This window comes from Pleurodeles waltl, chromosome 6 (assembly GCF_031143425.1).
Source record: "Pleurodeles waltl isolate 20211129_DDA chromosome 6, aPleWal1.hap1.20221129, whole genome shotgun sequence".
In the NCBI taxonomy this organism is placed as follows: Eukaryota; Metazoa; Chordata; class Amphibia; order Caudata; family Salamandridae; genus Pleurodeles; species Pleurodeles waltl.
In genome coordinates this window covers 34,378,534-34,391,156 of record NC_090445.1, presented here as the reverse complement: position 1 = coordinate 34,391,156, position 12,623 = coordinate 34,378,534, and the positions used below count along the sequence as shown (strand labels likewise).

At 50.8% G+C, this 12,623-nt stretch overlaps 1 protein-coding gene across 6 annotated transcripts in view; it reads left to right on the top strand.

Annotated features, from left to right (window-relative positions):
* Positions 1 to 12,623, top strand: part of PRRC2A (proline rich coiled-coil 2A) — a 1,008,219-nt gene that overhangs the window by 329,531 nt on the left and 666,065 nt on the right. For all 6 annotated transcript variants that reach the window (XM_069237153.1, XM_069237152.1, XM_069237151.1 and 3 more), the window contains exon 13: positions 11,826 to 12,103. In XM_069237153.1, coding sequence (XP_069093254.1) covers positions 11,826 to 12,103 — 278 coding nt within the window. The remainder of the gene's footprint in view (positions 1 to 11,825; positions 12,104 to 12,623) is intronic.

The window sequence follows — 12,623 nt, the reverse complement described above, 5'->3', positions numbered from 1 at the left end:
TACCATGCTCATGCACTGGTACCCTCACCTATGGTATAGTGCACCCTGCCTTAGGGCTGTAAGGCCTGCTAGAGGGGTGTCTTACCTATACTGCATAGGCAGTGAGAGGCTGGCATGGCACCCTGAGGGGAGTGCCATGTCGACTTACTCGTTTTGTCCTCACTAGCACACACAAGCTGGCAAGCAGTGTGTCTGTGCTGAGTGAGAGGTCTCCAGGGTGGCATAAGACATGCTGCAGCCCTTAGAGACCTTCCTTGGCATCAGGGCCCTTGGTACTAGAAGTACCAGTTACAAGGGACTTATCTGGCTGCCAGGGTCTGCCAATTGTGGATACAAAAGTACAGGTTAGGGAAAGAACACTGGTGCTGGGGCCTGGTTAGCAGGCCTCAGCACACTTTCAATTGTAAACATAGCATCAGCAAAGGCAAAAAGTCAGGGGGCAACCATGCCAAGGAGGCATTTCCTTACACAAGTTATTTGCATTGTGGGATACTCCATTAAATGTCAATGGGAAAGAAGGGCCTAGAGTGCAACTCCAGTTCTCTGGGGTCTACCAAGACCAGTCACACCAAAGTACACTGTAACCTGTAAGAAAAGAATGATGCAGTAGGTTACAAGAGCATAGTTGTACAACTTATGGGTCATCCCTGGATGTCATCTTTCTCTGACTCAGCTCAGGATTAGGGCCAATTAGTGCTCTGTCCAGTTGCTTGAGCAGGGCCTGGCATCAATCAGCCAGCTGTCATCCCATGCCAGGAGCAGAGGCCCTTTGAGGAATGTCAGTGAGGAGGTGGCTGAGACTTTCAGAGCACATGTGGCAACTAACTCCTGGAGGATGCCATTTTGAGCTATCCCAAAAGACTGTGCAAGAAGGAGGGGACGGGGGCAAGGAAGTGATGTGGCACATCTGGATAGCCAGAGGTGCAGACCTGCTGGGCACTTCCGCCCCCACTTAAAAGGTCCTGCACAGGGGGGGGAGCTCTCTCTCTTGGCTGTGCTCCACTGCTGGACACTAGGACTGCAGACGGGCATCATGGACCACTGGAAGGAAGAACCTCCTGACTGCCATTGGGGCAGGGACTCTGCCCCCGAAGGATTCCAGGCCAGCGAGGCGAATGCTGGAGCAGGGACTGGCTCCCCATGAAATGGGACCCTTCCAGGCCAGGAGGCCTAAGGAGGGTGCTCCGGGTGGCAAGGACTTGTCACCAGGAGCAAAACAACACAAGAATGATGAAAATCGGCCCTTGGGGGCCTGAGATATCCAAGGAAAAAGGATGGCGACCTTTGACCTCTGGAGAAGCAGCTACGAAGCGTGTGGGGCTCTGCAGCTGCTCGAGACTGTGCCCCCGGGGTGGGCCAGGGCCCGGGTGCTTCCCCAGGAGGAAGAGGAGTGAGGGGAGTGCGCTCCCCCTCTGGATGAGGAAAGGGCCCTGGACCCCATCCCAGGGCCCCGTGAAGCCTCGCTTGATGTGAGTCGATTGGAGGGGGGTCCCTGTGAAGAATGAAGAGTGGGGGGTGCCGCCCACCAGATGGCCGTCGGCTGTGAAGGAGCCAGCGGTGAAGCAGATGCCGGGGAGTGCCATTGCGCTCCCTGTGAAGGTTGGCCTGGGGGGGCCTCAGACCCCATCCTGGGGGCCACAGCAGACGTCCAGTCTGCTCCAAGAAGATGATGACATCGAGGAGGGGCCCCGGACCACATCCCGTGGCCGCAAAGCTGCAGGGAGGAACAGGGGAGTGCCGTTGCACTCCCCCAAGTGGCCCGTCCGGCCGCGAGCCTCCACACGTCTGCCCACTGGAGCGGGCAGACAACACAGAGAAGGCCGGCTCCTGCGCCAGCACACGGAGGTGCGGGGAGCCTGCGGGGGCGGCCAGGGGTGGGCTCCCGCTGTGGCCCTCCAACGAGGGAGACTTTACCTGGTGTGGTGGTTCCTGGGTGGGACCGGCACCTCCCAGGGACCAGCATTGGCTTGGGCAGCAACGCGACTCTCCCCGGCGCAGTTGGAAAGCCGCTCATTCAATATGCGGCCGCCCCAGCATGCTTTGCGGGGCTGGAGCCGGGGGATGGTCCCCTAAACAAGCTTGTGGTGGTCCCAGGAAGATGGGGTCACCACCAAATTCACACCCAGGGACAGGGTGAGCTGCAGGAGCAGCATATCCCTCCCCCCCCTCCCCAAAAAACATCGTTTGTGTCCCCATCATAGGTAGGTGGGTTGGAGCCCAAGCTTATGTGAACTTTTGTTCCAGCTTGTGGGACTGTGCCTACTAGAGGTGTAGGCTGGTACTACCCAATGTATTGAACTGTTATTTGATGGTCAATTAGGAGTAATCCAAAAAGTAATCCTAATGGTTAAATTGCTTGAATATGGTCCTATATGTTCCCTATATGATGATGCTAATTTGAATAATGACACTGATAGCCACCTCTTGCCAAGATAGAAGTATTTAATTGCAAATGTAGGTGTGTTCATTTCACCTTACTGTCAAATGTTCAAATGTCGCAAGGGGGACACCAGGGATTGTTTTGCCATGGGGGTTGCTAGATTACATCCTCCCTTGAGGAGAGAAGAGAGATTACACAATGTTTTCCCAGAGTGATTACATCACTTTGTGTATATTTGTAGATTGTTGCATAGTATCGAGTAGTGTGTGTGTGAGCAATAAATGTACTTTTACTTTATCAAAATAAAAAGCACAGACTTGGACAATCATTTGAGAGTTCACCATCTCCCTTGAGTAAGCCTTGGACTGCTTTGCAACTCTACCCTATAAGAGTCAAGCGCTACAATGGGGTGATTGGTTCCCAGTGGCGGTTGTGTGCGGACTCATTACTTGTGCAGGCCACACAACTAATGACCCACTGTAGGAAGTTGGCTCTGTATATACTAATTCAAAGTAAGAAATAGTGTGCACAGAGTCCAAGGGTTCTGCGTAGAGGTAAGATAGTGGCAAAAATAGATAATTCTAATGCTCTATTTTGTGGCAGTGTGGTCGAGCAGTAGGCTTATCAGAGGGTAGTGTTAAGCATTTGTTGTACACACACAGGCAATAAATGGGGAACACACACTCACAGATTTACTCCAGGACAATAGGTTTTTATAGTGAAAAATATATTTTCTTAGTTTATTTTAAGAACCACAGGTTCAAGATTTACATTAAACGCTTTAAATGTAAGGTACTTTACTTAGATACTTTAGGAACTTTGAATAAAAGCAAGATCATATACAGGCTTTGTAAAAATGGCAATACGCTATTTCCAAAGTGGACACAGTCCAAAAATCAACAGTTCCTGGGGGAGGTAAGCAAAGGTTAGTTTTGAAGGTAAGTAAAACACTTACAAGTCTCAAAGTTGGGGCATAGGTAGCTGTAAAGAAATGGCTCCCTGTTGCAGTTACCCCCCACTTTTTGCCTGATACTGATGCTGACTTGACTGAGAAGTGTGCTGGGACCCTGCTAACCAGGCCCCAGCACCAGTGTTCTTTCACCTAAAATGTACCATTGATCCCACAATTGGCACACCCTGGCATCCAGATAAGTCCCTTGTAACTGGTACCTCTGGTACCAAGGGCCCTGATGCCAGGAAAGGTCTCTAAGGGCTGCAGCATGTATTATGCCACCCTAGAGACCCCTCACTCAGCACAGACACACTGCTTACAAGCCTGTGTGTGCTAGTGAGAACAAAATGAGTAAGTCGACATGGCACTCCCCTCAGGGTGCCATGCCAGCCTCTCACTGCCTATGCAGTATAGGTAAGACACCCCTCTAGCAGGCCTTACAGCCCTAAGGCAGGGTGCACTATACCATAGGTGAGGGTACCAGTGCATGAGCATGGTACCCCTACAGTGTCTAAACAAAACCTTAGACATTGTAAGTGCAGGGTAGCCATAAGAGTATATGGTCTGGGAGTCTGTCAAACACGAACTCCACAGCACCATAATGGCTACACTGAAAACTGGGAAGTTTGGTATCAAACTTCTCAGCACAATAAATGCACACTGATGCCAGTGTACATTTTATTGCAAAATACACCCCAGAGGGCACCTTAGAGGTGCCCCCTGAAACTTAACCGACTGTCTGTGTAGGCTGACTAGTTCCAGCAGCCTGCCACACCAGAGACATGTTGCTGGCCCCATGGGGAGAGTGCCTTTGTCACTCTGAGGCCAGTAACAAAGCCTGCACTGGGTGGAGATGCTAACACCTCCCCCAGGCAGGAGCTGTGACACCTGGCGGTGAGCCTCAAAGGCTCACCCCTTTGTCACAGCCCAGCAGGGCACTCCAGCTTAGTGGAGTTGCCCGCCCCCTCCGGCCACGGCCCCCACTTTTGGCGGCAAGGCTGGAGGGAACAAAGAAAGCAACAAGGAGGAGTCACTGGCCAGTCAGGACAGCCCCTAAGGTGTCCTGAGCTGAGGTGACTCTGACTTTTAGAAATCCTCCATCTTGCAGATGGAGGATTCCCCCAATAGGGTTAGGATTGTGACCCCCTCCCCTTGGGAGGAGGCACAAAGAGGGTGTACCCACCCTCAGGGCTAGTAGCCATTGGCTACTAACCCCCCAGACCTAAACACGCCCTTAAATTTAGTATTTAAGGGCTACCCTGAACCCTAGAAAATTAGATTCCTGCAACTACCAGAAGAAGGACTGCCTAGCTGAAAACCCCTGCAGAGGAAGACCAGAAGACGACAACTGCCTTGGCTCCAGAAACTCACCGGCCTGTCTCCTGCCTTCCAAAGATCCTGCTCCAGCGACGCCTTCCAAAGGGACCAGCGACCTCGACATCCTCTGAGGACTGCCCCTGCTTCGAAAAGACAAGAAACTCCCGAGGACAGCGGACCTGCTCCAAGAAAGGCTGCAACTTTGTTTCCAGCAGCCTTGAAAGAACCCTGCAAGCTCCCCGCAAGAAGCGTGAGACTTGCAACACTGCACCCGGCGACCCCGACTCGGCTGGTGGAGATCCAACACCTCAGGAGGGACCCCAGGACTACTCTGATACTGTGAGTACAAAAACCTGTCCCCCCTGAGCACCCACAGCGCCGCCTGCAGAGGGAATCCCGAGGCTTCCCCTGACCGCGACTCCTTGAATCCAAAACCCGACGCCTGGGAGAGACCCTGCACCCGCAGCCCCCAGGACCTGAAGGACCGGACTTTCACTGGAGAAGGGACCCCCAGGAGTCCCTCTCCCTTGCCCAAGTGGAGGTTTCCCCGAGGAACCCCCCCCTTGCCTGCCTGCAGCGCTGAAGAGATCCCTAGATCTCCCATAGACTAACACTACAAACCCGACGCTTGTTCTAACACTGCACCCGGCTGCCCCCGCGCCGCTGAGGGTGAAATTCCTGTGTGGGCTTGTGTCCCCCCCGGTGCCCTACAAAACCCCCCTGGTCTGCCCTCCAAAGACGCGGGTACTTACCTGCTGGCAGACTGGAACCGGGGCACCCCCTTCTCCATTGAAGCCTATGTGTTTTGGGCACCACTTTGAACTCTGCACCTGACCGGCCCTGAGCTGCTGGTGTGGTAACTTTGGGGTTGCTCTGAACCCCCAATGGTGGGCTACTTTGGACCAAGAACTAAGCCCTGTAAGTGTCCTACTTACCTGGTTAACCTAACAAATACTTACCTCCCCTAGGAACTGTGAAAATTGCACTAAGTGTCCACTTTTAAAGTAGCTATTTGTCAATAACTTGAAAAGTATACATGCAATTGAAATGATTCAAAGTTCCTAATGTACTTACCTGCAATACCTTTCAAACAAGATATTACATGTTAAATTTGAACCTGTGGTTCTTAAAATAAACTAAGAAAATATATTTTTCTATAACAAAACCTATTGGCTGGATTTGTCTCTGAGTGTGTGTACCTCATTTATTGTGTATGTGTATGTACAACAAATGCTTAACACTACTCCTTGGATAAGCCTACTGCTCGACCACACTACCACAAAATAGAGCATTAGTATTATCTCTTTTTACCACTATTTTACCTCTAAGGGGAACCCTTGGACTCTGTGCATGCTATTCCTTACTTTGAAATAGCACATACAGAGACAACTTCCTACAGTAGCCCACCGTTGGGGGTTCAAGGCAACCCCAAGGTTACCACACCAGTAGCTCAGGGCCGGTCAGGTGCAGAGGTCAAAGAGGTGCCCAAAACACATAGGCTTCCATGGAGAACATGGGTGCCCTGGTTCCAGTCTGCCAGCAGGTAAGTACCCACGTCCTCGGGCGGCAGACCAGGGGGGTTTTGTAGGGCACCTGGGGGACACAAGAAGGCACAGAAGGTACACCCTCAGCGGCACAGGGGCGGCCGGGTGCAGTGTGCAAACAGGCATCGGCTTTTGTATAGGAAGTAATGGAGAGACCCGGGGGTCACCTCAACGATGCAGGCAAGCACAGTCGCATTCAGGTGGAACCTCTGGATTCTCTCTGCAGGCATCGTTGTGGGGGCTCAGGGGGGTCGTCTCTGGTTACTCACGGGCTCGCAGTCGCAGGGGAGTCCTCCCTGAGGTGTTGGTTTTCTGCAGGTCGAGCCGGGGTCGTCAGGTGCAGAGTGGGAAGTCTCACGCTTCCAGCGGGAAACGTGAAGTCTTTAAAGTTGCTTCTTTGTTGCAAAGAAGTTGCAGGTTTTTTAACAGGGCCGCTGTTCACTGGAGTTTCTTGGTCCTTGGGTGCAGGGCAGTCCTCTGAGGCTTTGAAGGTCGTTGGATGCGTCCTGTTGCAGTTTTCTTCGAAGTTGGGAGACAGGCCGGTAGGGCTGGGACCAAGGCAGTTGTCGTCTCCGTCTTCTCTGCAGGGCTTCAGGTCAGCAGTCCATCTTCTTAAGGTTGCAGGAATCTAGTATCCTAGGTTCTGGGGTGCCCCTAAATACTAGATTTAGGGATGTGTTTAGGCCTAGGAGGGCAGTAGCCAATAGCTACTATCCTGGAGGGTGGCTACACCCTCTTTGTGCCTCCTCCCTGTGGGGACGGGGGCACATCCCTAATCCTATTGGGGGAATCCTCCACTCAAGATGGAGGATTTCCAAAAGCAGGGGTCACCTCAGCTCAGGACACATTAGGGGCTGTCCTGACCTGATTGTTTTTTTTAATTATCTCCTCCAGCCTTGCCGCCAAAAGTGGGGGCAGTGGCCAGAGGGGCGGGTATCTCCACTAGCTGGGATGCCCTGTGGTGCTGTAACAAAAAGGCTGAGCCTTTGAGGCTCACTGCCAGGTGTTACAGTTCCCACAGGGGGAGGTGAGAAGCACCTCCACCCAGTACAGGCTTTGTTCCTAGCCACAGAGTGACAAAGGCACTCTCCCCATGTGGCCAGCAACATGTCTGGTGTGTGACAGGCTGGCAGAAACTAGTCAGCTTACACTGGAAGTCGGGTTGGTATTCAGAGGGCACCTCTAAGGTGCCCTCTGGGTGTATGTTACAATAAATTGCACACTGGCATCAGTGTGCATTTATTGTGCTGAGAAGTTTGATAACAAACTTCCCAGTTTTCAGTGTAGCCATTATGAAACTGTGGAGTTCGTGTTTGACAGACTCCCAGACCATATACTCTTATGGCTACCCTTCACTTAAAATGTCTAAGGTTTTGCTTAGACACTGTAGGGGCATAGTGCTCATGCACATATGCCCTCACCTATGGTAAAGTGCACTCTGCCTTAGGGCTGTAAGGCCAGATCTGCAGAGAGGATCCAGAGACTTCCCTGACTGCCTGGTTACAAAGAACCTGACGCCTGGACCAAGCACTGCACCTGCAGCCCCCAGGACCGAGAGGAACCAGCCTTCAGTGCAGGAGTGACCAGCAGGCGGCCCTCTTCCTAGCCCAGTCGGTGGCTGGCCCGAGAAGCCCCCCCCCTGTGCTCTGCCTGCATCGCCTAAGTGACCCCCGGGTCCCTCCATTGCTTCCTATAGCAAAACTGATGCCAACTTTGCACACCGCGCGCGGCTGCCTGCTGTGCCGCCGAGGGTGTGTTTTGTGTGCCTGTTTGTGTCCCCACCAGTGCTCTACAAAACCCCCCTAGTCTGCTCTCTGTGGCCACGGGTACTTACCTGCCAGGAGACCGGAACCGGAGCACCCCTGTTCTCCACAGGCACCTATATGTTTTGGGCCCTCCTTTGACCTCTGCACCTGACTGGCCCTGTGTTGCTGGTGCAGTGACTTTGGGATTGCCTTGAACCCCCAACGGTGGGCTGCCTATGCCCAGGAGACTGACTGTGTAAGTGCTTTACTTACCTTCAAAACCTAACCAATACTTAACTCCCCCAGGAACTGTTGATTTTCGCACTGTGTCCACTTTTAAAATAGCTTATACCCATTTTAACCTATTGTAAAGAAATGGCTCCCTGTTGCAGTTACCCCCCACTTTTTGCCTGATACTGATGCTGACTTGACTGAGAAGTGTGCTGGGACCCTGCTAACCAGGCCCCAGCACCAGTGTTCTTTCACCTAAAATGTACCATTGATCCCACAATTGGCACACCCTGGCATCCAGATAAGTCCCTTGTAACTGGTACCTCTGGTACCAAGGGCCCTGATGCCAGGGAAGGTCTCTAAGGGCTGCAGCATGTATTATGCCACCCTAGAGACCCCTCACTCAGCACAGACACACTGCTTACAAGCCTGTGTGTGCTGGTGAGAACAAAATGAGTAAGTCGACATGGCACTCCCCTCAGGGTGCCACGCCAGCCTCTCACTGCCTATGCAGTATAGGTAAGACACCCCTCTAGCAGGCCTTACAGCCCTAAGGCAGGGTGCACTATACCATAGGTGAGGGTACCAGTGCATGAGCACTGTGCCCCTACAGTGTCTAAGCAAAACCTTAGACATTGTAAGTGCAGGGTAGCCATAAGAGTATATGGTCTGGGAGTCTGTTTTACACGAACTCCACAGCACCATAATGGCTACACTGAAAACTGGGAAGTTTGGTATCAAACTTCTCAGCACAATAAATGCACACTGATGGCAGTGTACATTTTATTGTAAAATACACCCCAGAGGGCACCTTAGAGGTGCCCCCTGAAACTTAACCAACTATCTGTGTAGGCTGACTGGTTCCAGCAGCCTGCCACACTAGAGACATGTTGCTGGCCCCATGGGGAGAGTGCCTTTGTCACTCTGAGGCCAGTAACAAAGCCTGCACTGGGTGGAGATGCTAACACCTCCCCCAGGCAGGAGCTGTAACACCTGGCGGTGAGCCTCAAAGGCTCACCCCTTTGTCACAGCCCAGCAGGGCACTCCAGCTTAGTGGAGTTGCCCGCCCCCTCCAGCCACGGCCCCCACTTTTGGCGGCAAGGCTGGAGGGAACAAAGAAAGCAACAAGGAGGAGTCACTGGCCAGTCAGGACAGCCCCTAGGGTGTCCTGAGCTGAAGTGACTCTAACTTTTAGAAATCCTCCATCTTGCAGATGGAGGATTCCCCCAATAGGGTTAGGATTGTGACCCCCTCCCCTTGGGAGGAGGCACAAAGAGGGTGTACCCACCCTAAGGGCTAGTAGCCATTGGCTACTAACCCCCCAGACCTAAACACGCCCTTAAATTTAGTATTTAAGGGCTACCCTGAACCCTAGAAAATTAGATTCCTGCGACAACAAGAAGGACTGCCCAGCTGAAAACCCCTGCAGAGGAAGACCAGAAGACGACAACTGCCTTGGCTCCAGAAACTCACCGGCCTGTCTCCTGCCTTCCAAAGAACTCTGCTCCAGCGACGCCTTCCAAAGGGACCAGCGACCTCTGAATCCTCTGAGGACTGCCCTGCTTCGACGACGACCAGAAACTCCCGAGGACAGCGGACCTGCTCCAAAAAGACTGCAACTTTGTTTCAAGGAGCAGCTTTAAAGACCCTGCAATCTCCCCGCAAGAAGCGTGAGACTTGCAACACTGCACCCGGCGACCCCGACTCGGCTGGTGGAGAACCAACACCTCAGGGAGGACCCCCGGACTACTCTACGACTGTGAGTACCAAAACCTGTCCCCCCTGAGCCCCCACAGCGCTGCCTGCAGAGGGAATCCCGAGGCTTCCCCTGACCGCGACTCTCTGAAACCTAAGTCCCGACGCCTGGAAAAGACCCTGCACCCGCAGCCCCCAGGACCTGAAGGACCGGACTTTCACTGGAGAAGTGACCCCCAGGAGTCCCTCTCCCTTGCCCAAGTGGAGGTTTCCCCGAGGAAGCCCCCCCTTGCCTGCCTGCAGCGCTGAAGAGATCCGTTGATCTCTCATAGACTAACATTGCGAACCCGACGCTTGTTTCTACACTGCACCCGGCCGCCCCCGCGCTGCTGAGGGTGAAATTTCTGTGTGGGCTTGTGTCCCCCCCGGTGCCCTACAAAACCCCCCTGGTCTGCCCTCCGAAGACGCGGGTACTTACCTGCAAGCAGACCGGAACCGGGGCACCCCCTTCTCTCCATTATAGCCTATGCGTTTTGGGCACCACTTTGAACTCTGCACCTGACCGGCCCTGAGCTGCTGGTGTGGTGAATTTGGGGTTGCTCTGAACCCCCAACGGTGGGCTACCTTGGACCAAGAACTGAACCCTGTAAGTGTCTTACTTACCTGGTAAAACTAACAAAAACTTACCTCCCCCAGGAACTGTGAAAATTGCACTGTGTCCACTTTTGAAATAGCTATTTGTCAATAACTTGAAAAGTATACATGCAATTGAAATGATTCAAAGTTCCTAATGTACTTACCTGCAATACCTTTCAAACAAGATATTACATGTTAAATTTGAACCTGTGGTTCTTAAAATAAACTAAGAAAAGATATTTTTCTATAACAAAACCTATATGCTGGATTTGTCTCTGAGTGTGTGTACCTCATTTATTGTCTGTGTGTATGTACAACAAATGCTTAACACTACTCCTTGGATAAGCCTACTGCTCGACCACACTACCACAAAATAGAGCATTAGTATTATCTATTTTTACCACTATTTTACCTCTAAGGGGAACCCTTGGACTCTGTGCATGCTATTCCTTACTTTGAAATAGCACATACAGAGCCAACTTCCTACACCTATATTGTGTGTACTACTGCTTTAATTCAAAGTTCCTTACTTACCTGTGTGGAGAAAGAAAATATATTTTTCTATATAAAAACCTATTGGCTTGGAGTAAGTCTGTGAGTGTGTGTTCCCCATTTATTGCCTGTGTGTGTACAACAAATGCTTAACACTACCCTCTGATAAAGCTACTGCTCGACCACACAAACTCAAAATAGAGCATTAGAATTATCTAATTTTGCCACTATCTTACCTCTAAGAGGAACCCTTGGACTCTGTGCACACGATCTCTTACTTTGAGATAGTATATGCAGAGCCAACTTCCTATTGTGCCTTCTAAAATGGAGTTACTAAGTTGCCCCTATTGTGCTTTACCACACTGAGCCCAAAACAAATCAAGTGAATGTAACCTATAGATAGGCATCTAATAATGAAATATTTTGTCACACTTCATCCCTTATTAAAACAAATGGTGAAGGAGTATGCGTGTGGGCAGGTTCCAGTTCACTATTTGATTTCACTGAAGATTCCAGCTGTTTCCCTTCCTCAGTCATTCAGATACTAATGCTTGATTATCATAGTTCCTAGCTCCCATTTCTTGTGCAATAGGTACACGTGAAATGCAGTGGCTGGGAACGGTCGTTGAAGTAGAGGTAGGGATGTTGAAATTGAACCTGCAGTTGACACACAAGGATAGGAAACTATTGAATGACTGTGTACTTTGGTGGGTGTATCAGTCTTTTCTTGCGTACCTCTACCTGTCCTAATTGTGATGGAGCCATGGAGAAATGACTAAGAATACCAGAATCATCATCAGTCTTTTTTAATTAATTTTTTATCTTGTTTACAGGGCAGGAGGGTGGATCACATAAACATGAATCTTTCTCACCACCATCCTCTTCTGTGCTGACAGTGGAGGTGCCGCTTCCTCCACCTCCCCCTCCTCCTCTCCCATCTTCACTACAGCCTCCTGCTCAAATGGAAGCACTTGAAGCCAAGGAGGATATGAATGTTGTGAAGGCAGACGTTAAAGGAGAGGCTGTGTCCCAGAGCCGTCAGCCTGTGCCGACCCAGGGATACTCAAAGTACCAGAAAATGCTTCCTCCTCGCTTCCAGAGACAGCAGCAGGTAATGTGGTATGCTAGTATTTTAGGAATACCCTGTATCTTCACACATCAAAACTACATCCTATATATATGTTCAGCCACATTTGCTTCAAGTTTGTGTTAGAAAAGTTGGAGGTGGTCTGCGTACTGTTGAGTGCGATGCTACATGAATCACATTTTCATAAATTTCTTTGGTCATAGGCTACAGCACTAATAACCCTTACAGACCATGCTCTGATTCAGTGGACGTCTGATGAAGGGGCAACTTTAGACAGTTCATAGATGTGGTCAGTCGAACACCAAGCTACTTAGTGTTGCCTGTGGTTTGAGCCTTGTGCTTTTGAAAATGTTTTTGTCCTATACGCTAATAAAATAACTGTGTATAAATTAATTTGATCAGATTAAACTAAATGAAATAGGTGTGGAGTTACTTTGTTCGAATGTTTCAGTCCGTTTCAGTGATCCCAAACTTTTGTAAAATGAAAAACTTTAATAACTTGAGGTGGGTGTGATTTCTTTTTCTTTTTTTTGTTTTAATGCTT